Source organism: Oreochromis niloticus, linkage group LG17 (genome assembly GCF_001858045.2).
Source record: "Oreochromis niloticus isolate F11D_XX linkage group LG17, O_niloticus_UMD_NMBU, whole genome shotgun sequence".
NCBI classification, from domain to species: Eukaryota; Metazoa; Chordata; class Actinopteri; order Cichliformes; family Cichlidae; genus Oreochromis; species Oreochromis niloticus.
Window position 1 is genome coordinate 26,105,743 of NC_031981.2, and position 27,778 is coordinate 26,133,520.

At 38.9% G+C, this 27,778-nt stretch overlaps 2 protein-coding genes across 2 annotated transcripts; both read left to right on the plus strand.

Annotated features, from left to right (window-relative positions):
- Nucleotides 1-2,769: 2,769 nt before the first annotated feature.
- Nucleotides 2,770-9,609, plus strand: gpx7 (glutathione peroxidase 7). Its single transcript, XM_003453999.5, has 3 exons — nt 2,770-3,055; nt 8,439-8,700; nt 9,126-9,609. The coding sequence occupies exons 1-3, from the start codon at nt 2,798-2,800 to the stop codon at nt 9,287-9,289; spliced, it is 684 nt and encodes a 227-aa protein (XP_003454047.2). The 5' UTR covers nt 2,770-2,797; the 3' UTR covers nt 9,290-9,609.
- Nucleotides 9,610-24,890: 15,281 nt separating this feature from the next.
- LOC102075783 (uncharacterized) lies at nt 24,891-27,350 on the plus strand. The gene is made up of 2 exons (XM_005468279.4): nt 24,891-24,986; nt 25,301-27,350. The coding sequence occupies exon 2, from the start codon at nt 25,507-25,509 to the stop codon at nt 26,737-26,739; it is 1,233 nt and encodes a 410-aa protein (XP_005468336.1). The 5' UTR covers nt 24,891-24,986; nt 25,301-25,506; the 3' UTR covers nt 26,740-27,350.
- The last annotated feature ends 428 nt before the right edge of the window (nt 27,351-27,778 follow it).

Below are 27,778 nucleotides of genomic sequence, written 5' to 3' on the forward strand. Positions count from 1 at the left end.
CTGTGGAGAGAGTTATGTTGCTTGTAGCATCATTCAGCATGATCAGTTTGGTGGTGGGTCAGTGACACATATCCATGGAGGGACACATGAAACTCTACATGCCATGCAATGGCACAATGACTGCCATTCAGTATCTGGATGAAATCCTTGGACCCAGTGTCAGACCCTACACTGGTGCACTGAATCCTGGTTTCTCTTGGTGCTTGGCATCACGTGGCAAGAGTATGCAAATAGTTTCTGGAGGATCAAGGAATTCATTCCATTTACAGGCACCAAAGCTTCCCTGACCTAATAGACCACCGATAGAACAACACATTTTGTTTAGGTCCATCTGACTCCACCTGGTTACACATCAGATTGTCCAGGACCTGGTCTAGTTGATGCCCTTGTCCGGACCTGGAAGGTACGGAGCCCCGCAAGTGACATGGGAGAAAAAAAAAATTAAGATGAAGTTTTGCGAGATCTCGCAAAACTAACTCGGGATCTCACAAAACTTTTGCGAGATCTCGCAAAAGTTGAATTCCAACAATGGTGGCAGCTACTTAGTTGTAATATTACTCTTTCTGGGTCACAAAATAAACTTTTAAGATATTTTGAGGCGTGAATGTAGCTGTGTAAACGTCAAATATCTGCTCGGTTTACAAGACATCACATATTTGCAAAAGTGCTCTGACGTTTTCGGAGATGTCTGACACCCACCATCTCGAAGCTAACGGGAGGTCGAGACCTACTACAGCCGGGGGGAACACTGCTCTCCCCGCACATCGTGCCTCGACCTCCCGGTCGGCTTCGAGCTGGCAGCCTCCGAATGCGGCTAAAACTTTTGCGAGATCCCGAGTTTGTTTTGCGAGATCTCGCAAAAGTTCATCGTAATTTTTTTTTTCTCCCATGTCCCTTGCGGGGCTCCCTAGGAAGGAGATCCCAGATCTGGACAAGGGCAAATTTTCCTGACTATGGGCCAGGTCATTGAAACTCACCCTTTTTATACATGTAAAGAAGTTTAATCACACATTTATTTCTTGAAATATCTCACTATAAGGAAAAGAAGTGCAATTTCAGTTTCAGTATATCTCAGTTTATCTAAATAATAAAGAAAAGCTGCTGTAGTAAATGAACAAAATCTGTCAGCATGACTCTGGGTTTAAATTGTAAGTATGTGAGATAATACCGAAAATTATAATAGCTCATAGCTTACCTGTAATTATAAAACGAAGGTTTTGTTAATTCACAGAAAATGCACCTTTCTTACTTTCCTTCTTTCTTTACTTAAGGTGTGACCCCACCACCCCCACCCCACCTCCAGAAATTTCTATGGTATATCATGAAAAAAATATTTCATTAAATATGTATCTGTTAGTTAATTGTATGAATGGCTATGGATTACTAATAGTTTTTGGATGGATGGTCATTGGGAAGGTCTTCCTCAATAGGAAGAGTTATAAAACCTCTCAAAATATAGTAAGAAGTTGAAAATTTATGCTTTCTGCAAAAGTGCTTTGAGGCAACTCTTGTTGTGATTTGGCGCTATATAAAAATAACGTTTTATTAAACTAAATTGAACTGAATCAACTCGACTCTTCCAAAGTCATCCAGTCGACCTGATTGGAATCTTTGTAGGGCTGATTCTGGCATGGATGGGATGTGAAGGTAAGTAATGTGTGTTACACACAGAAACAGGCTCATATGCTGGAATAGTATATAATATAGTATATAATAATGCAGTTTTCCTCAGGATAATTCCTGCCCTTCACTTAAGTACCTAAAGCACAGTGCTCAGCAATAGTTATCCCTGATATCAGAAACATAAATTCTCATTTATCCTCCTCTCAATCATCTGAATTTTTGCTCTGTTTTCAGCGAGAAACACCTAAAGAGTAAAAGCTGACCTTATGCTATATTATTTTTGTTGATAGGCCTACATCATACTTGCCCTCATCCTCCCTCATCAGGTCAGCTGGTTTCTGAGTAATGCTGGTTACTAATTGCTGAAATGCACTGGCTGGTCTTCATATATAAAAAAGAACACTGTTAATAGATCACACTGAGATTGCAACATCACAGTCACTTGCTTTGCTTAATAAATCTGTCCCATAGCCTCTAAAATGAAATACATCGTATCGTATTTTCTTAAATGTTCCTCCTGTTAAGTTAAATTCCTTTCCTTCTCCCACTTTAGGATGTCTATGGCTAAAATAAAATTCCCCCCATTCATTTTCCCAACTGACTCTCTCTCTCTCTCTCTCTCACTCACACACACACACACACACACACACACACACACACACACACAGAATCAGACTTTCTTAGAGCAGCATGACTGTTGAATTTAACAACCTGCTGTTGAACATTTAAAACATTTTAGCAGGTTATGGCATGAATTTTAAATACAGTTTTAAATGATAATGATCTGTGTTGCTTTGTCAACTTTGTTGGAGGAATGGATGGTCCATTGCTATGAATTATGAAATGGCCTTTTTTCCATTTCTTTTCATAAAGGATGATCCAAGTTTATGCTAAAAGTGGCAATAAAGCAACTATTTCCTTGGTATTTGGACAATTGGAACAACACTAAGGCACCACACAGATACTTCTGGGTCACTGCTCTCACGTAGGAACCTTCCTAAATAAAAGTGGAATGCACCCTAAACTGGGCCTCAGGTCCGTTATTTTGAGAGATCAAGAAACACTTTCCTCACGAGTTTACAGGCTAAATTGCTAGTTTCTGCTCAAACTGAATAAAACCTAAGACTAAAAAGACTTTTATTTTTGTTAAGCGCTTCCTGCCCAGGAAACGCTGATGGCTGTGTGTAACTTGAGTGGAGAGGAGGTGCGCAGACTGCTGGTGACTGCGGGGCGGACGGAGAAAGACTGCAGGAGTTTATCTTGGTTCCGCTGGTGCTGGGTTGGCGGTTTGACTGCAAAGATGTTCCCTGCAGTGCTCACATTGTTACTGACTTTCTTCAGCCTCGCTGAAAGCAAACAGAAAGACTTTTATACTTTTAAAGTGGTGAATAGCAGGGGCAAGCTGGTGTCTCTGGAGAAATATCGGGGTTCGGTAAGTGTGACTCACAACAGCTTAAACTACAAATATTAGAGTGCAGTTTCTCGGCATGCCAGCCCTTTGCTTGAATGAATGTTGCATGGGAATGTTGGCTTCTTTCTTTCTTTTACTTTTCACCATGAAATGTTGTTTGTAGATGTAACTAACACAGCAGTGATGAGAATCAGTTTGACTGTGGGCTGCTGGTGGGGATGTCCCGTCATGTAGCCCGGATAGCCTACGTGGCAGGCCTGCAGCCCCTGAAGCTGCAGAAAGTGCCGCGATTTCATTCAAACAAGTTACGGATCACCAGACCGGGTTAATCCTAATCTGTCTGAAGACTTCACTCTATCCGTCATCAAAGGTAACGGAACATACATGAGTTTGGTTTTTACCCCAGTTATTGTAATAAAGTTGAAAAATAAAAAAAAGTAATAATGCAACAACGATCTATATTATATAAGACAGCTTTGATATAAAATGATAATAATAAGACACACTGCATTTTTTTTGACTTAGCTGTTTTCGACTTTATTTGCTTCCAAATTCTTAATCACAGAACTTTAAATGATTATTATAGACGGTATCTTTTAAAAAGATATCCTTTATGTAACAAGGTAAAAGACTCTCTGGATTTTGTTTTAACCATAAACACAAACAGACAAATTAAACTATAAATCTTTCGCACACTACAAGTGAATGAAACAGTTTGCACAGTTTGCAGAGCTGTGGTGGTGCACTTTTTAAGGAAGAGTTAGTGTAACTAGTACAGTGCCTAAATGGTTTGAGTGTACGTATAGTCCCAATTTACATTTCAATGTAAAAGCAAAAATGAAAACTGGTGTTCCATTAGACATGAAAACTTTGCTGGATCTGCTGTGCTGCTGTGTAGATTGGACAAACAGCCACTAAGATAAGACACTTGCTCACGCACACTGGCATTCAAAGATGTTCAGTAATATGTACTGAATACCAAAGACAAGCAAAGCTTCCTAGTCTAAAAAGTGAAGCCAGTGGGGAATTTTAACCTGCATTCTTTTTCCTTCTCATTCTTTCCCTTCTATTGTCACATGCAGAAAAAAATTTGCATTTTACATTTGATCTTAAGTGCACTGGACTACTGAAGCTCCTCTTTCTGTCAGTGCAAACAAATTTAACTACATATTTAGTCTCTGGGGTAATTAAATATAAGAAAGTAGTACACCTAGGTCAACTGTACATTTTTCTAGAGGATAAAAAAATACTGCTTCAAAAATAAAAAGAGCAAAAGAATGTTTTGGCGTAAATGATAAGAAATAAATGTGCAAAATTACTTTAAAATTTGTGATAGCTCATTGCACAGAATTTCATCTAATTATAAAACAAAGTTTTGTTAACTGACAGAAAATGCCATTTTTTAACTAGTACATAAAGAAATAATAGAAAAAAGTAGAAAAAATAAGAACTTTTCTGTCAATTAGTTGTTTATCTAATAAGTTATACTCGGTCTTTATCATGAATAAAAACTGTAAAAAAAACAAAATCAGTTAAAAGTCCAATATTTATGCTCTCCTTTGCATTTTCCAAAGCTGTGTATTAAGTTAAGGTCTTTACTGGGCTCATTCTGGGCCACAGGCCTTATGTTTAATACTTTAATTTAGCAAGAGTGAGTCCAAAAAATGGATGATCTTTGAACCAGTTGAAGACAACAATAGCACAGCATTGAAAGTTATTCACTGCATCTCACTTCAAAATATTATATTCAGTTTCAGTTCAGTTGTACAGGGAGTGCAGAATTATTAGGCAAATGAGTATTTTGTCCACATCATCCTCTTCATGCATGTTGTCTTACTCCAAGCTGTATAGGCTCAAAAGCCTACTACCAATTAAGCATATTAGGTGATGTGCATCTCTGTAATGAGAAGGGGTGTGGTCTAATGACATCAACACCCTATATCAGGTGTGCATAATTATTAGGCAACTTCCTTTCCTTTGGCAAAATGGGTCAAAAGAAGGACTTGACAGGCTCAGAAAAGTCAAAAATAGTGAGATATCTTGCAGAGGGATGCAGCAGTCTTAAAATTGCAAAGCTTCTGAAGCGTGATCATCGAACAATCAAGCGTTTCATTCAAAATAGTCAACAGGGTCGCAAGAAGCGTGTGGAAAAACCAAGGTGCAAAATAACTGCCAAGATGCCACTTGCCACCAGTTTGGCCATATTTCAGAGCTGCAACATCACTGAAGTGCCCAAAAGCACAAGGTGTGCAATACTCAGAGACATGGCCAAGGTAAGAAAGGCTGAAAGACGACCACCACTGAACAAGACACACAAACTGAAACGTCAAGACTGGGCCAAGAAATATCTCAAGACTGATTTTTCTAAGGTTTTATGGACTGATGAAATGAGAGTGAGTCTTGATGGGCCAGATGGATGGGCCCGTGGCTGGATTGGTAAAGGGCAGAGAGCTCCAGTCCGACTCAGACGCCAGCAAGGTGGAGGTGGAGTACTGGTTTGGGCTGGTATCATCAAAGGTGAGCTTGTGGGGCCTTTTTGGGTTGAGGATGGAGTCAAGCTCAACTCCCAGTCCTACTGCCATTTCTGGAAGACACCTTCTTCAAGCAGTGGTACAGGAAGAAGTCTGCATCCTTCAAGAAAAACATGATTTTCATGCAGGACAATGCTCCATCACACGCGTCCAAGTACTCCACAGCGTGGCTGGCAAGAAAGGGTATAAAAGAAGAAAAACTAATGACATGGCCTCCTTGTTCACCTGATCTGAACCCCATTGAGAACCTGTGGTCCATCATCAAATGTGAGATTTACAAGGAGGGAAAACAGTACATCTCTCTGAACAGTGTCTGGGAGGCTGTGGTTGCTGCTGCACGCAATGTTGATGGTGAACAGATCAAAACACTGACAGAATCCATGGATGGCAGGCTTTTGAGTGTCCTTGCAAAGAAAGGTGCCTATATTGGTCGCTGATTTGTTTTTGTTTTGTTTTTGAATGTCAGAAATGTATATTTGTGAATGTGGAGATGTTATATTGGTTTCACTGGTAAAAATAAATAATTGAAATGGGTATATATTTGTTTTTTGTTAAGTTGCCTAATAATTATGCACAGTAATAGTCACCTGCACACACAGATATCCCCCTAAAATAGCTAAAACTAACAACAAACTAAAAACTACTTCCAAAAACATTCAGCTTTGATATTAATGAGTTTTTTGTGTTCATTGAGAACATGGTTGTTGTTCAATAATAAAATTATTCCTCAAAAATACAATTTGCCTAATAATTCTGCACTCCCTGTATTTATAGTGTTAAATCACAACAAAAGCCACGTCAAGGCGCTTTATATGACAAAGTAAAGACCATCCAATATTAGAAAAATAACCCTAACAATTAGGGTAAGCATTTCTATGTAAGATCTGCAGCAGTATAGTGTCAAGGATTTGTTTGAACCATTTCCCCTTGATGTCCTTATGCACATCCCATATTTGAAAACAGTCTACCAGAGTCACTCTCATTTAGTGGGTTATTGTGTTTTCTGACGTCCCTCCTCCATCCTACCTCACCTCACCCTTTTCACACCCTCATCTCATTCTATATGCATGTGTGTCACACATTATTAAAAATAAGATAATGGCACAGTACTTTGTGACTAATAAATCAACAGTATAATCAGCTGCTTCATCAGTGAGATCCACATTCTGTGGATGAACTCCCATTCCACTGTCCCAGATTCTAGCATGCTGATTATAGTCCTTGATCATACTGTAGTGTAACTGTGCTTTCTTGTATTTTGTTCGAGTTTTTTGTTTTTGTTTTATTTTAACTAGAGTTGTGCTTTGTGTGCTTTTGGGGTGAATTTCTATTTGCTGGTATTTTCTTGACCTCTCAGGGCCACTGTAAAAAGGGCATCAAGGACTGCCAAAACAGCAGCCCTGCCAGTGACAGCGTGCCAGTAAAGAAAACATAAGGGAATGGGTTGGCTTGTCCACTAGTAAACTGAGTGCAGATAAGGCTTTATTAGATGGCTAGATTACAGAAGTAGAAGTTGCCAGACACACTGGGGCTGCTGTTGATATACACCTAGGTAGTCTAGGAAACAACATATTAACAAGGATTTATATGAAACTGTAATGCCAGCAAATTTTCTCACAAAGACAAGTGTGCCTTTGTGTGTGCTAAGCAATCATCCACGAGAAATCACAGGTAGCAGATAATAACTTTAATTCAAAAAATGGGACTCATCCAATGACCCCAAACGCTACCTTCTCAGCACCTACACCTACTAGGTTTGAAGTTAATCAGATGAACTGTTGTTGAGATATGATACCAGACACATACAGAGCTTAATTTATTAGAGATGTGGATATTTTCAGGATCCCATGTCATATATGTCACACTTGTAATTGTATCATCTTGACACCAGATGTCACTAGATGATAAGATTGCACACTGGTTTCTCTGGAAGCCATACTTCTGCAGTGACGATCTTCTCTAGTTTAACTGCAAGTTAAAGTATGAAGCTATCCTAATATAATCTGTATTAGGATACTTACTAGTCTCTGTATCTGTGAATGGCATCTGTAATGTGTAATGGCCTGAATCACTGTTGTCTGTGGTCCAAATAATTAGTCAGCCACACTTCACTACCTACCTACCTACCGTGGGGCAATATACACACTTAAAAAGATGACAGAGGACTGTAATTTTCATCAGAGGTATACCTCAACTATGAGAGACAAAAATCCAGAAAGTCACATTGTCTGATTTTTAAAGAATTTATTTGCAAATTATGGTGGAAAATAAGTATTTGGTCAATAACAAAAGTTCATCTCAAGACTTTGTTTTATACCCTTTGTTGGCAATGACAGAGGTCAAATGTTGTCTGTAAGTCTTCACAAGGTTTCCACACACTGTTGCAGGTATTTTGGCCCATTCCCCCATGCAGCTGTCGCTTGGCAGTCCTTGCCTGGCCTGTGTGCCTTCTCCATTTCCCTGTCCATCTTCACTGTCACAGTCCAATAAAGACTAAAATAGTCTAAAAAGAGACAACTAAACAAACAATTTTACATCAGATATGGTCTCAGTGAAAGGAATCGTTATTTAACAGAAATAATGAAAACACATCCACATCTGTTTCAGTTATAGCAGGTGGCCTCTTCACTGAATGTTTCATCCTTAGCAGCCTTGTGAAATTGGTCAATGGTAACCTTTAACTAACACATATAGCTTTTTTAGATCCAACATATACTGTACAGTGGGGTGATTCAATCCAGTGGTTGCCAACTTTATGTGTAAAACTGCAGGTAGTTCATTTAATTATGCATGTTTAAAGAAAACATATACTGACACATATTAAGCTAGGAAAGCTTTTGTGGTGTTTTTACAGTGTTTTCTGGTGGCTTTAGGTTTCCCTGGTGGTAAACGTAGCCAGCGAATGTGGCTTCACTGAGGAACACTACAAACAACTGCAGCAGCTCCAGCGGGACTTTGGTCCATATCACTTCAATGTGCTAGCCTTCCCCTGTAACCAATTTGGACAGCAGGAGCCCGGCAGTGACAAGGAGATTGACAGCTTTGTGCGCAGAGTCTACGGAGTCTCCTTTCCTCTGTTCAGCAAAATTGCTGTTGTTGGCACCGGAGCCAACAATGTCTACAAGTACCTTGTTGGTGAGTTAGATGGAACTTTCAGGACTCAACTAGTTGAACCATTGTTTAATTTGCAAGTTATTTTTTCCCGAATAGCTTCACCTACAAAGTGTAGAATCCAAAGATCTTATCTGCAGGTTTTTAAAAGTAACAAAACAGCTAATAGTTTCGCTTTAACAAATCTACTACTAAATGTGCAGCTCCAACCACATCGATGTTCATGAAGAAAATGGAAATGAGACACTTCTTTTAAAATGAACAGAGTGGAGTCTGTTGCAACCCATTATTATAAGGAAACTCTTTTATATTCTGAAACTACATATGGCATTAATGTCAGAAGACAGAAAACCGTGCAGTATAATTTATACCAAGGTAATGTTTTTTCAAAGGTTACAAGCTTACACTAACCTGTTATTCAGACATCTATGTCATTTAATCTTTTACAGAGGCATCTGGAAAGGAGCCTGACTGGAATTTCTGGAAGTATCTAATTGACGTTAACGGCAAAGTGGTGGATGCATGGGGACCAAAAGTCTCTGTCAAAGAAATTCGCCCCAAAATTGCTGAAATGGTGCGGCAAATAATCTTGAAGAAGAAAGAAGAGCTTTAACACATTTCGCTTCAAGACTCTACTTAATGTTCTGCAGTGGTAGTACATGAACCAAACCAGGAAAAACTGTACACATTTATTGCGCTTAGAGTCTGTTGTTATTCCAATAAACCATTCCACTCATAGAATAAAAGCAAATTTGTTGCTTTCTGAAAGCACTGATTAAGCACCAGTATGAAATTTCTATGCAAGTTGTTGAGTGTAAAACATCTGAACACACCCGTTTCTAAATGTGTCAGACGTGGTTTATTCATCTATGTTTTTGTTTTTTTTTCATTCATTCTGATTTGTGGAATAAACTTACTGTGATCACAGAAATACCTTGCTGTTGAGTTTATGCTGGACGGTTTTACACAAGTTTTCAGAACAGCACATTATTTCACAATACCACAGGGAAACTGGCAGGTTTGAGCAGAAAATGAGTCACAGCTTTGGTAACATTACACTAAAGCCATGGCTTATTCATTTGTGTTAAGGAAGTAAAAAGATTTGTGGTAGTTCTTGTTTGTAGCTATAAATAATTTTTTAAAAAGGTGGCGCTACAGGAAAAAGAAGATCTAATACACTGGGGATTAAGGCAATATGAGGTGTGATCAAGCAAAAACCCTCAGGTCAAAGAAAGGTGCCAAACATTCCTTAAATAGCTACATGAAGCTGGCTCCAAAGTGAGACAGTAGTTTTGTCTCGCATATCTAAATATCCTTACAGGATTAAAAAGCACACACTGGAACAAAAATTGTATTTGGCCTCTAAAGATACCTAGGCATGTGGCTGCTTTAATCGACAGGTATGCTAATTTAAGTCTCACAACCTTTTCTCAGTGTTTGTGCTGTTGGAGTTTATCCAAATTGATCAGCTATAACTGTACTTCTTTACTTGATTGACGTAGAAAGATTCAAAGCTCCCAAATGAGTTATGGAAAGTTTTATCCTTCTGACACCTAAGTTTAACTGTACTGTAACAGAAACTTTTTTTTTCTTGAATCTTTCCTAAATTTTCCACAATTTCAGTGTAGTTTCTTTCCTCTACTTACATTTTATTACTTATTGTCATTCTCCCCATGCTTTGCGCTGGTTATATTTAGAGTTCCTTCAGTTATTCAAGCCAGTAGTGTTAAATAGTACATGGTCTCTTCTCTTGAAGACTGGTAAGTTCATATCATATCCATTGACCAATTAGTGAATCAACATTAATAATAATGTGGTAAATATGTATATCTCTCAGGTCAGACCACTTTGACGATTCCTTTTCAAGTAATTTTCAGGTGACACTGTGAACACACTAGGAAATAAAAAAAAGGTTGCCATTACAAAATTTCCAAGCGTTTCACCATCCAACATTTTGCACAGTTTTGCTCTAATGCATTGTACATAATGTGATCTTTCCATTTTTTTGTTTTTCTTTTTTCATTAACCTTTTGGAACAGAGTGTATATGTATTTTCTGCACTGAAAAATGCATATGATTAAATGATTTTGACTGTGTAGGTTCTCAGTCATCCAGGTCATGGTTGCAGCAGGTGCCTGCTCCTCCCTGAGTCTGGTTCTGCCCGAAGTTTCTTCATGTTAAAAGGGAGTTTTTCCTTTCCGCAGTCAACCAGTACTTGCTCATAGGGGATCTTCTGATTGCTGTGGTTTTCTCTTTATTATTGTACAGCCTTTATCTTACAGTGTAAATAGCCTCAAGTTGACTGTTGCTGAGATTTGGCGCTATATAAATAAAACTGAATTCAATTGTAGTCTTGAGTGCTTGAAAATAAAGCAACAGAACTCTTTGGTTCATGGAGATGTTTTCCTGTAGTTCAAAGTCCATGTTTATGTATGTTTCCATGTGTTATAGGCCTGATTAAGGTAGATGAGGCTTGAGGGGAGGACAGGTGTGTTTTGTAAATGCTGGTGGAACATTTGTTGGAGGATGTAATTATAGAGTATTCAATGTATACCACATTATTTTTTCTAATAAATAAACTTAAAAAGTGATTAATGCCTATACCTTTAGGTTACATGTAACACTCCTGTGTTTTATTTAAATTCAGGTCCTTATGGTGTAATCCTTGTTTGTTTTGGATAAATAAGCATAAAATATCTTCTCTTCATGTTTTTTTACTGAATTAGCATAATCACTGAATCGCTCTTTTCAGTGGCACGACCTACATCAACGTTTCTCAAACCTCAAACTGCATTTGCTGTGTGTTTTCTGTCTGTCTTCATTGCTGCACAATCAAGTGAAGGCTAAAAATAATGTTACTGTCACAGACACTGGGGCCGACTGTGGAGTTGCGGGAAAAGTAGGACCCAAACCCAAGACTCAGATGAACAGTGAGGTTTATTTACAGTGAAGTGGTGAAAATATAACTATGTACATTCCCAGGAACAGTGGTCTCCTTGGTGATTCCTTCACAGAATCCCCACACAGTGCATAATATCTAGAAGGTGAAAACGCAACCCCAAAACTCCTCTTCCACACCGTGACTCCACTCCTCTGCAGGTCCCTAAGTCACACGATCACTGCGGCATCACTGAGAGTTAAAAACTGTTTAAATCCTTTTATTTGTAATAAAATGATCAGTATTGCTGCTCTACCAGGTGTAACAATTAAGTTTAACATCCAGGCATCCATGAAAACCAAATTTATGAAATTTAACGGAGTTATAAGTTAGCAGGGAGTTAGCTCGCTAGCTTCCATCCAAATATAATATACCATGTTCTGACTGAGTGATTTCCAACACAAATTAAGACGGGAAAGTAAACAGCAGTGACATTTGTAGGGTTAAGTTTGGCTAGCTGGTATATATTGATGTCCTACGTGATCACTAGCGACACAGCTATGTTAGCATAATATAAACAGTGAAGCTGGAGGATGAACGCTAACTTTTTTCCACATGATAAATGTTAAAGTGAGGGTTCCCGAAGGTTAGGGACAAATGCAATCGCATGGCAGGATGCTGTAAACAGACCGAACTTCAGTCATGAGAATAACTGAGATATTCCATCCACAATACGAGGTTAATCATTAATATACTGTTGCATGGGCTGGGCTGTAGTTACATTGTAAGGTTTTAAAAACTGAGCTTTAAAATGATTAGTGGTAATGAAAACTGAGAGAGGTGGACAGTGAGCGAATATAACCATAGGCAGGGAGATGGAGGGAGAAGGAGAGAACACAACACCACACACAGAAAATAAGACATTATCAGGACTCCTGGGCCGGATGACCCAGGAGGATCGCCAGCCTGAGGAAAACATACACACGAGCCCTGGGTCCCCAGACCCAGGCCATGACACTTACCGAAAACCCCCAAACACACTACTTAAACTACTTTTTAAAAGGCAATAGATACAGCGGGCAAATAAAAAAGTATTACACACATCACCAGTTTTCTAAGGTAACGTTTTTAAATATGCTATTGACAAATAGCCCAATTCTATTCTTGTGCATAATCAATGATATAAAATATAATCAAATGGAAAGGCTCTTTTTAAAAATTGTTTTATGAGTTTTAATCTTTTAATTTGATGCACATTGCATTAAGCAAAAATTAAATTATATGCAACTGTCTTTAACTTGAAGAAATTCTTTAACATTTAAACCTATTTTCTCCATATTCCAGCATACAAAATAAAATAATGTTTTGTGTTTACACTCATTCTTTCAAATAGATGCAAGTAAAACACAGCGAAAAAATAAATAAAATCAAAGATTCGGCAGCAATAAATCTATTCTCACCTGTTTAGCAGGAGTGGGGGCGGTGGAGGTTTGCCTGGTGCTGCAGCGGTCACGTCAGTGGGGGGATCCGGGGTTTCTCTGTGAATTTCACATTCCCATGGCTTACTTAGATTTGAAGTTTAATTTTTTGCTGCAGAAAGAAGTTTGCTTCCCACGCAGAGTGTATAGAGGATGCTAATGTTTTTGTCACTTTTTACAAACTAAAATTTAAAGTAATGTAAGCACGTCCAGGCTTTAAACACTGCATTGTCGTACTCTCTCCCACACTCCATATTATCCATTGTTGATCTACACACGTCTGTTGCTGCCACGCACGTCACACATGCTTACTTCATTGTCATGAGACACTCTCACAAACAAAATCATGACGGTTTAGTAACGCAGTAACACAGCGTGCAAACGGGAAAGTAACAGCAATCTAATTACTTTTTTTTGCAATATCAATCCCTTACTTTAATCGTTACTTGAAAAAAGTAATCGTAAGTTCATACAGTAACACATTACTTGTGACGCGTGTTATGGGTTCGAAATTGGTCGAGAATAGAAAGGCAAGACAGTCCAGAAGATTTGGGTCAAAGCGATCTTTTATTGAAGTACACGCGCGGGAAGACAGTCACTGCACACGTCAGCAAGGGTCTTCGCCAAAATTATACTTCAGACTGCTTTTATAGCATCAGGGTATTATGACGCCCCTTCTAGCGTTTACAAGCACATAATTTGCATGTACAGAACATTCATGTATTTTAAGCATAAAATGCAACATAGAGGTTCCTCTTTTTGGCATCTTCTTCCAAAAAAGGCAAACATAGAGGTTCCTCTTTTTGGCATCTTCTTCCAAAAAAGGCAATGGACTCGGGCCTCTGTAGTCTCCAGGGGCTGGTCCTCTCCACGCGTCACCTGTTGTCAAGAAAGCTCCAGTGCAACATGTTTGCTCAATACCTTAAGGCCTATGCTTAAATCTGGTTCTGTTATATGTGATATATATATATATGTGTTTTGTAAGCATGTGTGCAATCTTTCTTAAGCTCCCGGCTTCTTAACCAATGTGTCACCCAGACAGTCACGCTGAATGAAGCTTGAGACCTTTAATTACCTGGGAAAGCTTCAACTCCTTATGAGCACAGGACTGCAATATGTGTATAAAGACATAATAATACTGAAAGTGGTTATGCTGCACCTGTAATAAGGATTAATAAGGTGTCAGTGTGTTAAATGATTACTATGGTGTCCGTGTATTAACTGTCACCTGGCCAGCTTAAAGCTATACGAGATAATATTAATGCTGATTAATATGCTATCTAATATATTGTAGCAGTAAAGCAATTTCCTCTTTTCCACACGCGTTACTACCCATCTCTGTTCATGACACCAGCTAAAGCTCTATCAATAATTAGAAAACATGTCAAAAGTAGATTTTCAGCTGCAGCAGACATTAGTAAATCTATTACTAATTGTTCCTTCTTTAAAATGCCAACCTTTGTAATGAAGGAATATTTTTCAAGCTGTTCTTTTTTATATGACCTCCATAAAACAATAGGGTCAGAACACGTGGCGAAATTAGATGTCATTTGTAAGGTTTTTCCAATTCTCAGCATCCAGCTCATTTCTTTTCCTAAGTGCTTAGCAGTTCTCCTAACCTATTTTCTTTCATCTCAATGATGTTTTTATTCAGGTCAAGGAAAAGAGGTTAGGGAAAGGAGATAGGGGGTACTTTTGAAATGGGAGACAATGATGGCTTCACTGCTTTGTGTGTATTTAAATTGTTTTGGATGATATATTTGTATATTCAAAATGTTTTCAAACTTTTGTTTTTGTAGCAATATACTCTTCAAGGCCTTTGGTCTGTTTGGTAAATATAAACTAATACTCAAATACACAAAACTGTGTTTTGTACCAGCTGTTAAAGACCATACAAATGACAAACTTACAAATACAGGGCAGTTTGTAAGTAAGTGTTACATTGCCTTAAAAGTATGAAGAATGAAGAAAAATGCATAAGGTTAATGTTTACCATACTGCTTCCAGATGAATGATTGTAGAAAAGATGGACAATGTGGCTACACTTTCTCCCATTGTACAGAAATGAAGCCAAAATTTCCTGTTTGTAGGGGCTGCCATATTGCACTTTTGGAGCCAGACTACACCAAGCTACACTTTAGCTATTAGCAGTGGCTCTTGGTTAAAATAGTCAATCTTTTTAGCTGAATCCTTGAATTTCTCTGTTCCTAATTATGTCCCTCCATCTATTTTCTTAGCACGTTAATTTCATCTTCCTTCTCTCTTCCTCACTTCTCCACAGTTGGTGCTAGCAGCAGCCTTCTGCTAGCCTCGGACCGGAAGGCGTTGCAGAGGGTCGTGAAAACTGCCCAGCGCATCGCCGGAGCACCACTTCCTGCCATAAAGGACATCTACAGGAAGCGGTGTCTGAAAAGGGCTGGGAAAATCATCAGAGACCCCAGTCACCCATCACATGGACTCTTCACCCTCCTGCCCTCTGGGAGGCGCTACAGGAGCCTCCGGACTAAGACCACCAGGCACCGGAACAGCTTCTTCCCCACAGCTGTCAGACTCCTGAACTCTGCCTCCTGACATCTGACCCACGTTAAACTCATGGACTGAACATACACACAACCACTAGCACTTTACCACTACTGTATAGTTCTGTGTAGATAATCATTCTGTACATACGATAATTTTTAATCCCACAACTGTTTATAACTTACATAGTTCACATTTCTGTATAACTGTATATCTCAGATTTCTGTATAGTTTTTATTTCATATTTATATCCTGTTCATAGCCTGTACATAGCTTGTACTCACTACAGCCTGTACATACTTAGTTATAGAATATTCATAACATACTTCACACTATGTACATTATAACAAACCATAATAGACCCATTTCTGTAATATACTTACACATCTCTATTATTGCTAATTTATATTGTAATATATCTGTATCACGACTAAAGCACTTTCTGGATGGATGCAAACTGCATTTCATTGCCCTGTACCTGTGACATGTGCAATGACAATAAAGTTGAATTCTATTCTAATTCTAATTCTTCTGTGAAAGTGAGGCCTGGTTACTAGTTGCTGCTGGTTCTACTGTTCACATTGCAGCAGCTGCTAACATGTAGGTTAATTGACACATTTTGCTGCATCTATTTTTAGTTTCCTTTTTATTTCTTTTTATTTCTATTTATTTCCTTTCTATCAGCCTTCCAGCCCCACCTTCTCGCCAGTTCTTCCACACTAAACCTTTTCTACAAGAGGCATGAAAGCGATGGTAGGGGAGGAGGCAGGTTCAATTCAATTTCAATTCAATTTTATTTATATAGCGCCAAATCACAACAACAGTCACCTCAAGGCGCTTTATATTGCACAGTAGAAAAACCCAACAACCATATGACCCCCTATGAGCAAGCACTTTGGCAACAGTGGGAAGGAAAAACTCCCTTTTAACAGGAAGAAACCTCCGGCAGAACCAGGCTCAGGGAGGGGCGGGGCCATCTGCTGCGACCGGTTAGGGTGAGAGAAGGAAGACAGGATGAAAGACATGCTGTGGAAGAGAGACAGAGATTAATAACAGGTATGATTCAATGCAGAGAGATTTATTAACACATAGTGAGTGAGAAAGGTGACTGGAAAGGAAAAACTCAGTGCATCATGGGAATCCCCCGGAAGCCTACTCCTATTGCAGCACAACTAAGGGAGGATTCAGGGTCACCTGGTCCAGCCCTAACTATATGCTTTAGCAAGAAGGAAAGTTTTAAGCCTAATCTTTAAAGTAGAGATAGTGTCTGTCTCCCGAATCCAAACTGGAAGCTGGTTCCACAGAAGAGGGGCCTGAAAACTGAAGGCTCTGCCTCCCATTCTACTTTTAAATACTCTAGGAACAACAAGTAGGCCTGCAGTGCAAGAGCGAAGTGCTCTATAGGGTGATATGGTAGTACAAGGTCATTAAGATAAGATGCGGCCTGATTATTTAAGACCTTGTATGTGAGGCGCAGAACTTTGAATTCAATTCTTGATTTAACAGGAAGCCAATGAAGGGAAGCTAATACTGGAGAAATATGCTCTCTCTTTCTAGTCCCTGTCAGTACTCTTGCTGCAGCATTTTGAATTAACTGAAGGCTTTTCTGGGAGGTTTTAGGACATCTTGATAATAGTGAATTACAGTAGTCCAGCCTGGAAGTAATAAATGCATGAACTAGTTTTTCAGCATCACTCTGAGACAGGATTTTTCTGATTTTAGTGATGTTGCGCAAATGGAAGAAAGCAGTCTTACATATTTGTTTAATATGTGCATTGAAGGACATATCTTGGTCAAAAATGACTCCAAGGTTCCTCACAGTGTTACTGGAGGCCAAGGTAATGCCATCCAGAGTAAGAATCTGGTTAGATACCATATTTCTAAGATTTTCAGGGCTAAGTACAATAACCTCAGTTTTATCTGAATTAAGAAGCAGAAAGTTAGCGGCCATCCAGGTCTTTATGTCTGTTAGACATTCCTGCAGTTTAACTAATTGGTGTGTGTTATCTGGCTTCATGGATAGATAGAGCTGGGTGTCATCAGCATAGCAGTGGAAATGTATACTATGTCTTCTAATGATACTGCCTAAGGGAACCATGTATAATGTAAACAGAATTGGTCTTAGCACTGAACCCTGTGGAACACACACCTTAGTGTGTGAAGAGGACTCTCCATTTACATGCACAAATTGGAGTCTATTAGATAGATATGATACAAACCACTGCAGCACAGTACCTGTAATACCTACAGCATGCTCTAATCGCTCTAATAGAATATTATGGTCAACAGTATCGAACGCAGCACTGAGGTCTAGCAGGACAAGCATAGAGATGAGTCCACTGTCAGAGGCCATAAGAAGATCATTTGTAACCTTAACTAAAGCTGTTTCTGTGCTGTGATGAGCTCTGAAACCTGACTGAAACTTTTCAAATAAGCCATTCCTCTGCAGATGGACTGTTAGCTGTTTGACAAGTACTCTTTCAAGGATTTTAGATATGAAAGGAAGGTTGGAGATTGGCCTATAATTAGCTACGACAGCTGGGTCTAGAGATGGCTTTAACTAGTAGTTAAACTAAGGTTTAACTACTGCCAGCTTGAAGGCCTGTGGTACATAGCCGATTATTAGAGATAGGTTGATCATATTTAAGATTGAAGCATTAATTAATGGCAGGACTTCTTTGAGCAGTTTTGTAGGAATGGGGTCTAAAAGACACGTTGATGGTTTGGAGGAAGTAATTATTGAAGTTAACTCAGGAAGATCAATTGGAGAAAAAGAGTCTTAATGAATATCAATGGTACTGAAAGTAGCTGTAGATAATGTTACATCTGTGGAATGATTATTGGTAATTTTTTCTCTAATGATTAAAATTTTATTTGTGAAGAAGTCCATGAAGTCATTACTAGTTAACGTTAAGGGGATGGTTGGCTCAACAGAGCTCTGACTTTTTGTCAGTCTGGCTACAGTGCTGAAGAGAAACCTAGGGTTGTTCTTATTTTCTTCAATCAGTGATGAATAGTAAGATGTTCTGGCTTTGCGGAGGGCTTTCTTATAAAGCAACAAACTATTTCTCCAGGCTAAATGATGATCTTCTAAATTTGTGACACACCATTTCCTCTCCAGCTTATGGCTTACCTGCTTTAGGCTACATTTTTGAGAATTATACCACGGAGTCAGGTACTTCTGATTTGAGACCTTAGTTTTCACCGGAGCTATAGTATCCAGAGTCGTACGTAGTGATTAGGTAAAATTATTAACAAGATGATCGACCTCTGTTGGCGTAGCGTTCAGGTAACTGCTCTGCTCTGTGTTGGTACAGGGCATTGAAGATGCTAACAGTGGGTGGATTATATTCTTAAACTTAGTTACAGCGCTTTCAGAAAGACATCTACTGTGATAAAGTCTACTCCCCACTGCTGTGTAATCAATTATCGTAAATGTAAATGTTATCAGGAAAGGCAGGTACGTTTACAAATTGGATTGGGCAAACCGGCATCAGCTATGAAAATCAATGAATGGGCTGCTGACAGTGCATGTACAGCTGGTGCGCTGGGGGCCATTAAACCGGCCAGATTACCAGTCCAGCCCTGGGTAAAAACAACCATGTTGCTATAATTAAAAAGACACACAAACATCGTAAAGTTCTACAACATCTAACATCACTCTGTAGCTCCTGTTTTTAATTTGTTTGAGAGATGACATCAGCTTCACACTCCACAGAGGCCCAGAGTTACTCTTTATATTATATTATTATATTATATTCTGGAAATTAAATATTCTTCTAATATAAAACTGAAGATTTTAACTCACAGAGCGCTCTACAGCCTTGTAACATGGAAACAAGGATTTAAATAAAATGTTAGATTTAAAACAACAGGAAAAGGTTTCATGGAAGTATAATTAGTTCTTGTATTTAATAACAGAATCTTCATTGTTATCAACAGTTACATTCATCCTGGGGAAAAATGAGTGAGGGAGACCATCAGGACAAAGCTGAGTTTCCTGGGTACAGATACTTTGTTAAAGAAAGTTTATTTATTTATTGTTTATTTATTGCCTTACTGCTTTTAAAGTAATTCAACTTGTGGATTTACAAGCTGATATACTGTTAAGAGAGCATTGTGAAACATCATACTGCCTTCTGAATGCAAAAAGTTTCCAGGGCTTACCAAAGTGGCGGTGTATATCTTAACCATGTTTGGATCTACATACAGTTTTGAATTAGCCTCCTCAACTGTTAACATGATTAAAAACAAACTTCACAACTGACTAATGAACATTTGGATGCATGCTTAGGAATTGCATTGACCCCATATCACCCTAAGTTTAAAATGCCAGTTTTTTATTGTTAAATATTTGTACTTGAACTGGATTGCACTTTTCTGTTCAGCAAATGATTTAATGGGCATATTAATAATTGATCAGTAGTTACAAGACAAAAATCTATATTATTAATTAAATGTTAAGCAAAAATGGAAGAAAATATTTTTGTCGGTTCATTTAAAATGTTTGGACCCGACACTGATTGGATGACGGAAGTAGTGGACCTCCTGCTATTTTAAAAGGGGACCCCTGAGATAGTCTATATAATTATTAAATTGAAACAATTATGTTGGTTTAACATAAGGTAATGTTAGTTAGTGACCGATTAGCCTGGTGACCTTTCCATGTTTCTTTTAACAAACCTTTTCAGTGCCTCATCTTCAGCTGCAGGTCTAAACATCCTTCAGTTTAGTTCAGTTAGAGCAGTAGAGCTAATGTCTGAACTACAGCACTGACTTTAATAAACATTCAAGCTCAAAGTCATTGTGTGAATGTGAGAGTGAATGAATAGTGGAATTGTAAAGCGCTTTGGGTGCCTTGAAAAGCGCTATATAAATGCAATCCATTATTATTATTATAAAGTGAGTTCTGTAGTCAAAAATCATTCATTTGTACCGATTATCTAATCAACATGGCTTTCCCCAACACCCAACTGCTCATCCTTGCTAGAAAGCATAAGCTAACAAACACACACAGTTACCAAAAAAGTGCAGTGAAGCCTCAGGTCCTTCTGTCGATTAGTCCAGTCTACTGAAGATAACCACATGTTGTCAGTTTGAAACAGTGAGTTTTAGTTAGGTTCTGGGTTTTGGTTCATCATTTCTAGCGTTTAGGTGTTGCTGTGCCTCCCTTGTGTCCTTTTTGTCACCTCTTGTCATCCTTGTCTCTACGTTCGTGTATTTGGGGTTGTTATCATGTTGGAATTCTTTCCTGTGGTCCAGTTCCGAAAGGAGAGGCTCATGATCTGCTTCAGTATATCACAGTACATGTTGGCATTCATGGTTCCCTCAATTAACTGTAGCTCTCCCCTATTCCAGCAGCACTCATGCAGCCCCAAAGAATGACATTCCACCACCATGCTTGACTGTAGGCAAGACACACTTGCCTTTGTACTCCTCACCTGGTTACCGCCACATACCCTTGACACCATCTGAACCAAATAAGTTTATCTTGGTCTCATCAGACCACAGGTAATACATGTCCTTAGTCTGCTCGTCTTCAGCAAACTGTTTGCAGGCTTTCTTGTGCATTATCTTTAAAGAGGCTTTCTTCTGGGATGACAGCCATTTGATGCATTGTGCGGAGCATATGGTCTGAGCACTGACAGACTGACCCTTCACACCTCCAACCTCTGCAGCAATGCTGGCAGCAATCATACATCTATTTTCAAAAGACAATCTCTATGATGCAAAGCACGTGCACTCCAATTCTTTGGTCAACCATGGCGAGGTTAGGTTAGGTTCTGAATGGAACCTGTGCTGTTAAACTGCTGTATGGTTGCAGCTCATTTTCATGGTGTTGGCAATATTCTTATAGCTTAGGCTATCTTTATGTACAATAACAATTCTTTTTATCAGATCCTCAGAGAATACTTTCCTATGATGTTCCATGTTAAACTTCCAGTGACCAGTATGAGAGAGTGTGAGAGCAATAACATCAAATTCAACACACCTGTTCTTCATTTGCACCTGACACCTTGTAAAACTAACGTGTCACATGACACCAGGAAGGGAAATGGCAAACTGGGCACAATTTCGACATTAAATTTGGGGTATATTAATTTTGCTTATATATATAGTGAAACAGATTTTAATCAGGTTGGTACAGTTATTGTTGAGTCAGTTCTTAGTTGCACTGGAACACGTGACAATGATTAAAAGCTACACTTTAGCTATTAGCAGTGGCTCAGGGTAAAAGTAGTCATTCATTTTACCTGAATTCTTGAATCTCTCTCTTCCTAATTATGTCCCTATTTGACTCATTTTACTTTACTTGATGCCTTAGGTATTATGGGCACCTGAGATGAAATTCCCCCAGTTTGAAAAACTGAATTATATGCAAGTATTTGATGTTTAAATTTATAGGTGCCAATTTTTTGTATCTGAAGCGGCACAAGTATTACCTGTTTTATGTAAACAGGTAAAGAATAACCTTATTTTTTTAATACTATACCATCAGGCTGATATTTGTTTGTTAAGAAATAAATATGCTAAATGATGTCTCTGTGTGGTAAGAATGAAATGGCTTTAAGACTAAAGCATAGTTTTTGATGTTACAGACCTCATCTGATATTTCTCCATTAAAATGTGGTTATCAATCTCCACTTCGCTTTGAGTGTCACTGTGAAGGCTCTGTAGTATTGGTGAGTGTTCAAACTGTATGTACTTTAGTTAAATGGTAAATTAGTTAAACTACTACTAAAGTACAGTTGCTTGACTTGATGTACTTACCTACGTTAATTGTAATTGCTATTGACAGGATACATTGTTTTAACAAAGTAAATGATGAGACTATTTCAGATTTTTCAAGTTTCAACACAATGAGGAGTGCCAGAGGAAACAGAATACCCAACCACAACCTAAAGAATACATTCCCAACCCACGGACCTAGATACTACAGATCGCACCCATAATTTAGGAGTGGAGTGGATGGAATGGCACACATGCAGTTCTGACTAAAACCTCATTGTGTACTTGTGGAATCAGCGTGAGTGTTGTTTGTGTCACAGTGACCAGCACAATAACTTTCAATGACTTGTGACAAATGCTGGTTGAAAAATGGTATGCCAACCGACACCAGTGTGTGACCAAGCTGGTAACCAGCATGAGGAGGAGATGCAAGGCTTTTGTGACTGTGTATCACTCTTCCACATGTAATTAATTAACAAATTAATTAGTTCAAAATCACATTTATGCTTTTTTTCAGAGGACATGATTCCCAGGTGGAGGAGTTTAAGTACCTTGGGATGCACAGAGAAGTAGATTGAGAAATAAATCAGAAGATTCAGTGTCCAAATCACTGTAGATGTTCCAAAATCCATCTACGTTCCACTCAGTGACATACAAATCAGTTTATAACTTTTATGTAATGTGTTTCGTCTGGATTTTTGGTTGATATTCTCTCTCCATTAAAATGAAACATATATAAAAATGGAAGCGAGCAAACACAAAAAGTTATTTCCCCACTGTATATTCCTCAACCGATTTAACAATACCTTTGTAGTCACAGCAAAGACCTGGAGGTATTGGCCATGGGGAGGGAGGTCTGGCATCGTGGTTTAGGCTGGTGCCCCTTCAATCTGGACACAGATAATTTACAATGGATGGATGGACATGCCATACCATATAGGTACCATACCATTAAAAACTGCTACCAAAGTGCAGTTACTTGGCTGGATAACTTAATTACACTTTTATTACTATTAAACTTTTTTTTTTAACAAGTAGATGATCAGAGTGTTCATCTCAGTGAGTACAGTGAGGTGTGTCAGAGCAAACTTGTTCCACAGAATACTAAACCCCAGCCTACAGGATACATTCCCAACCCACGGACATAGATACCACAGATCACACCCATGATGCGCCCATGTCCAAAATTATTAGGCCTGTTTAAACAGTATGCATGAGATGTTTGGGGAAAACTGGTGTATATCTCATATTAAAATACCTTTGTGTGTTCCATTGTGTAGCTCAGTTTTTTTGGTGTCACTTAGCTTTATATGGTAGAACTGTATAGCCTTGTTAATAATCTCTCGTAGTGGTCACTCACAATACTGCAATGAAAAATATATTCATATTCATAATTAACATGCAAAAATCTGATGTATGATCTAGTTTATTTATTCGTCATATATTTACAATGTCTATATAACTCATCTGTATTAAGGTAATTCAGTGCCTTTACAAAAAAAACAAAAAACAAAAAAACCCCAAAACAAAACAAAAAACTGTGGTTTAAAATCTGCAACTTGTGTTTTAAAAGATAAATAATAATGATCCTGCAGTGAGAATGTTGTACACTGAAAACACAGTGACACTCATGACAAAGCAGAGGAAATCAGGACTGCCTTTGGTCATACCAGAGTCAATAAACTCTGGAATAAGTGCTGCCATGTTCTTTGAAGTAATGAACACACAAACAGACACACACACTTTGCTCTGAGACATTTTAGTAATTTCACTGTTACACCTTTCTTGTGATGTTGCATTAGAGATCCTGCAGTATGTCTTTTGGTGCTGTGTTACAGTGATGGCCACATGCTTACTGTGTTAAGTAGAAGTTTTGTAATCATGCAATACTGGAAAATACAGATCAGGGGTCCCAAACTCGCGGCCAGGGGCTTACGTCACCCCTACTTGCAGCCCGTATATTGATGTGGAGAAATATAATGCAATTTGTCCCTTGAAGTTCCTATTTTGTTAGGGAGAATGTGATTGTTGTTGAGTGCAATGTTAAATTAACTTCTGTAAATAGCAAAAAATTATCTAATATGAAGGTAATATGAACAGAGAGTACAAACATCTTGAGGGATTGGCTGTGTTAGTTCAGTAAGAGAGTTATTTGTAAAGAAAACAATTTTTACTAGCAGTCAAAAACTAATTTGTAAACTTGTGTCTGCATTTTTATTTTGTTAAATAACTAAATTGTAGCAGAAGTGCTGTCATGTGTCTGGCCAGAAACAGAGTACCAATTTGTTTATTTGTTAGTTCAATGAAAGGTGTCAGTTACTTAAGAGGGAGAAAAAAAATGCATTCACATTTGCAGTTTTGTCTTGCTATACAATATCTGAAAATTAAAAAAAACAAACAAAACACTAAATTTTTGTGTGTCTTCTTGTTTGCTTGTTTGGGGTTTTTTTTGTACTACTTGAACACTAAAGTGGCCTTCCAATGACATGACAGTGCCAGCAGTGGCCCACAGCTCATTTAAGTTTGAGACACCTGATACAGATGGTGTGCTGCCCCTTTAAGGCAGGCATGATAATTTGGGTGTGTGATTTTTGTACCAGCAGACTTGCCGTACCTCACCAGTGAAAAGCAGTCTTTTAGCCAAACTGGGGTCTGTTCCACTTTTTGTTCACTTTTTCTTGCTGAGCCTGAGAGAGCACATGCCTGTAAGTAGTTGCTCTCTGTTGTGTAAGCTTTCCCGCGATAGTTTTGTGTAGCAGTTTAGAGTTTTGTGTGAGAAACTTTCCTTTGTGTGAAAAACGGCCGCGATGCTAACACGTTAGCCCGTTTATGGGATTTCCCATGTAATGTTAGCATTAAGCTAATCGCTAAATGCCTGGGCCTAATAACCAGTGAAAGGTTCTGGATATGCTTGTGTTTATGTGTTATATACATTGTAGTGCATGGCTTAATGTTTGATGTTGTAAAGAAAATGCAATTACAGCAGAAATGTAATATTTTATTTTTGTTTCTATACCAGTTTTACAGTGCTTCTACAGTAAACATCTAAAACGTATCCGCTGACTCCTAGATGTTTATTGTGGACCTGTTAGCTATCTGCCAAGCTAGAAACCAGCTTCACACGCTAGTGAGGGCAGAATAGTAAAAAGGCATTGTCCCAAAACGGCTACCTACAGAAAAGTGGATCTGCGTGGAAACAGTTTCTTCTGTTTTTTCTAAGTTGCAATGGATAGTAACGACGACACGCTTGAGACGCGGTCAATATGCTCCAACACCTCATATGCCAGTCAGCGCTCTTCAGCCAGTGCCACTGCAGCCAGAGCATGGGCAAAAGTAGAGGCTGCACATGGTCAAGCACTATTTGCACAAAAAGAGGCAGATATGTTAAAAGCACAAGCATATATTGAGGAGGAACAACAAAAAGCAGCAGCTGAGGCTGCCAGGAAGAAAGCAGAGCTGCAAGCCAGTTTACATATCTTGAGACTTGAGAACGCAGCTGCAGCTGTCATTGCTAAAGAAAATGTTCTTGAAGCAGCTGTTGAGAACGAATTTGGGGAGTTAGATTGGGTTAGCCTGAAAAATGAATACGTTGAGCATAATCCAAGTCCTGAACCTCAACAAGACTCAGAGCTACCAGAACTCATGCCAACTCTGATGCACCAACTACCCATCGACAGTGATGAGATCAGCAAATACGACTTGCCTGTTCAGAGAACATCCAAATTGAGTCAAGATGCTACTCCATATTACCCTCGTACTCAAAGCCCCTACAAGACAGGCCCGTTCAAGCAAGAACATTCACACAGCTTAAATCCATCCAAGGATACCTACAGACACCAGACACAGTCACATGATATGAGACAATACAGCAGTAGCTGTATTGGGTTGGAAGACTGCTATGGATCACCAGAAGCAATTGAAGAGGCTCTCCTGAAGAAAGTGGATGATTTTCCAAGAATCTCAAATCGAGAAAATCAAAAGCTGAGAGAGCTGGGAGACATTCTCTTGGAGCTTGAAGTCGCCAGAGCCAATGGGTTCCTACCAGGCCTCAGTTACCTGAACACATCTCGGGGCATCACTCCAATTGTCCAAAAGTTGCCATACTCCCTGCATGACAAGTGGGTCTCTCTAGCATCTTGTTACAAAGAAAATCATCAAGCGTCTTACCCACCGTTCTCCTTCTTTGCAAAGTTTGTTTGTGATCAAGCCAAAACACTCAATGATCCAAGCTTTTCCCCTCTCACAGGTGGTTGGAGGACAGGGAAGCCAGAACACTGTTTCAAACAAAACATGAAAATACCCATTTCTGTCAAAAAGACAGAAGTCTCCTCAAACTCTAAAAGCATGCAAGCCAGCCCCTCAGGGAAGAGGAGGGCCAAACCAGATGAACAATGCCCACTCCACAACAAACCACACCTCCTCAGAAACTGTCGAGGGTTTAGGAGAACCTTTGGATGAAAGGAAAGCTTATCTTAGAGAGAATAATATTTGCTTTAAGTGCTGCGCTTCATTCACTCATCTAGCGAAAGACTGCCACAAAAACGTTTAGTGCAGAGAGTGCAAGAGTGAGAACCACCCTACTGCGCTACACCCAGGCCCAGCCCCCTGGATAGCAGAGACTTCTGTAACCACAAGAGAGCAAGGCGGGGAGCAAGGAGAAGAAGCTCCTCAAGCTGTCACAGCAAAATGCACAGACATTTGTGGGACTATAGTCAGAACAAGGTTGTGCTCCAAAATCTGTCTTGTCAGAGTTTATCCAGCCGGCCAGAGGGAGAAAGCTGTTAAGGCGTACGTTGTTCTCGACGAGCAGAGCAATAAGTCCTTGGCAAGAACAGAGTTTTTTGAGCTCTTTGGAGTTAAAGAGGGCACGGCAGCATACACCTTGAAGACCTGCTCAGGAGTTATGGAAACAACAGGGCGCCGAGCTAACAATTTCATCATGGAGTCATTAGATGGTAGAGCTGGGCGATATGACCCAAAATTCATATCTCGATATTTTTTAGTTGGATGGCGATATAAGATATATATCTCGATATTTTTTTAAAGCCATAAAGTAAGAACAAAAAGAGTTTTTAGTCAAAGCTGTGTGCCAGATGTCACACAGGCACTTTTATTAACATACAGCATAGATGTACATGAAAAAAAACTACTCAAAAATAAATTATGAGCATTTATTAAATAATGATGCTCTATAAATAAAAGAAAACTATGTTGTTTTGTGCATAACAAAGAGCTCACAATTGTGCAGTCAAAATGTAAACTAAAAGACGCTGAGCATAATAACATAGACAGATTTCACAGCTGCTCTGTTCCCAACTTCTACTGCGTGACTGACAGCCTGGAGTTTGAAATCTGCTTCGTAACCATGTTTCTGAACAGGTGCCATTTATGGTCCTTATACACACACAATACGGTAATATTACGTTGAAGCACAGTACGTATTACTCCGTGAGGCTCCTTGGTAACCATAATGCTCCGACAATCCATCAAGCGGTGC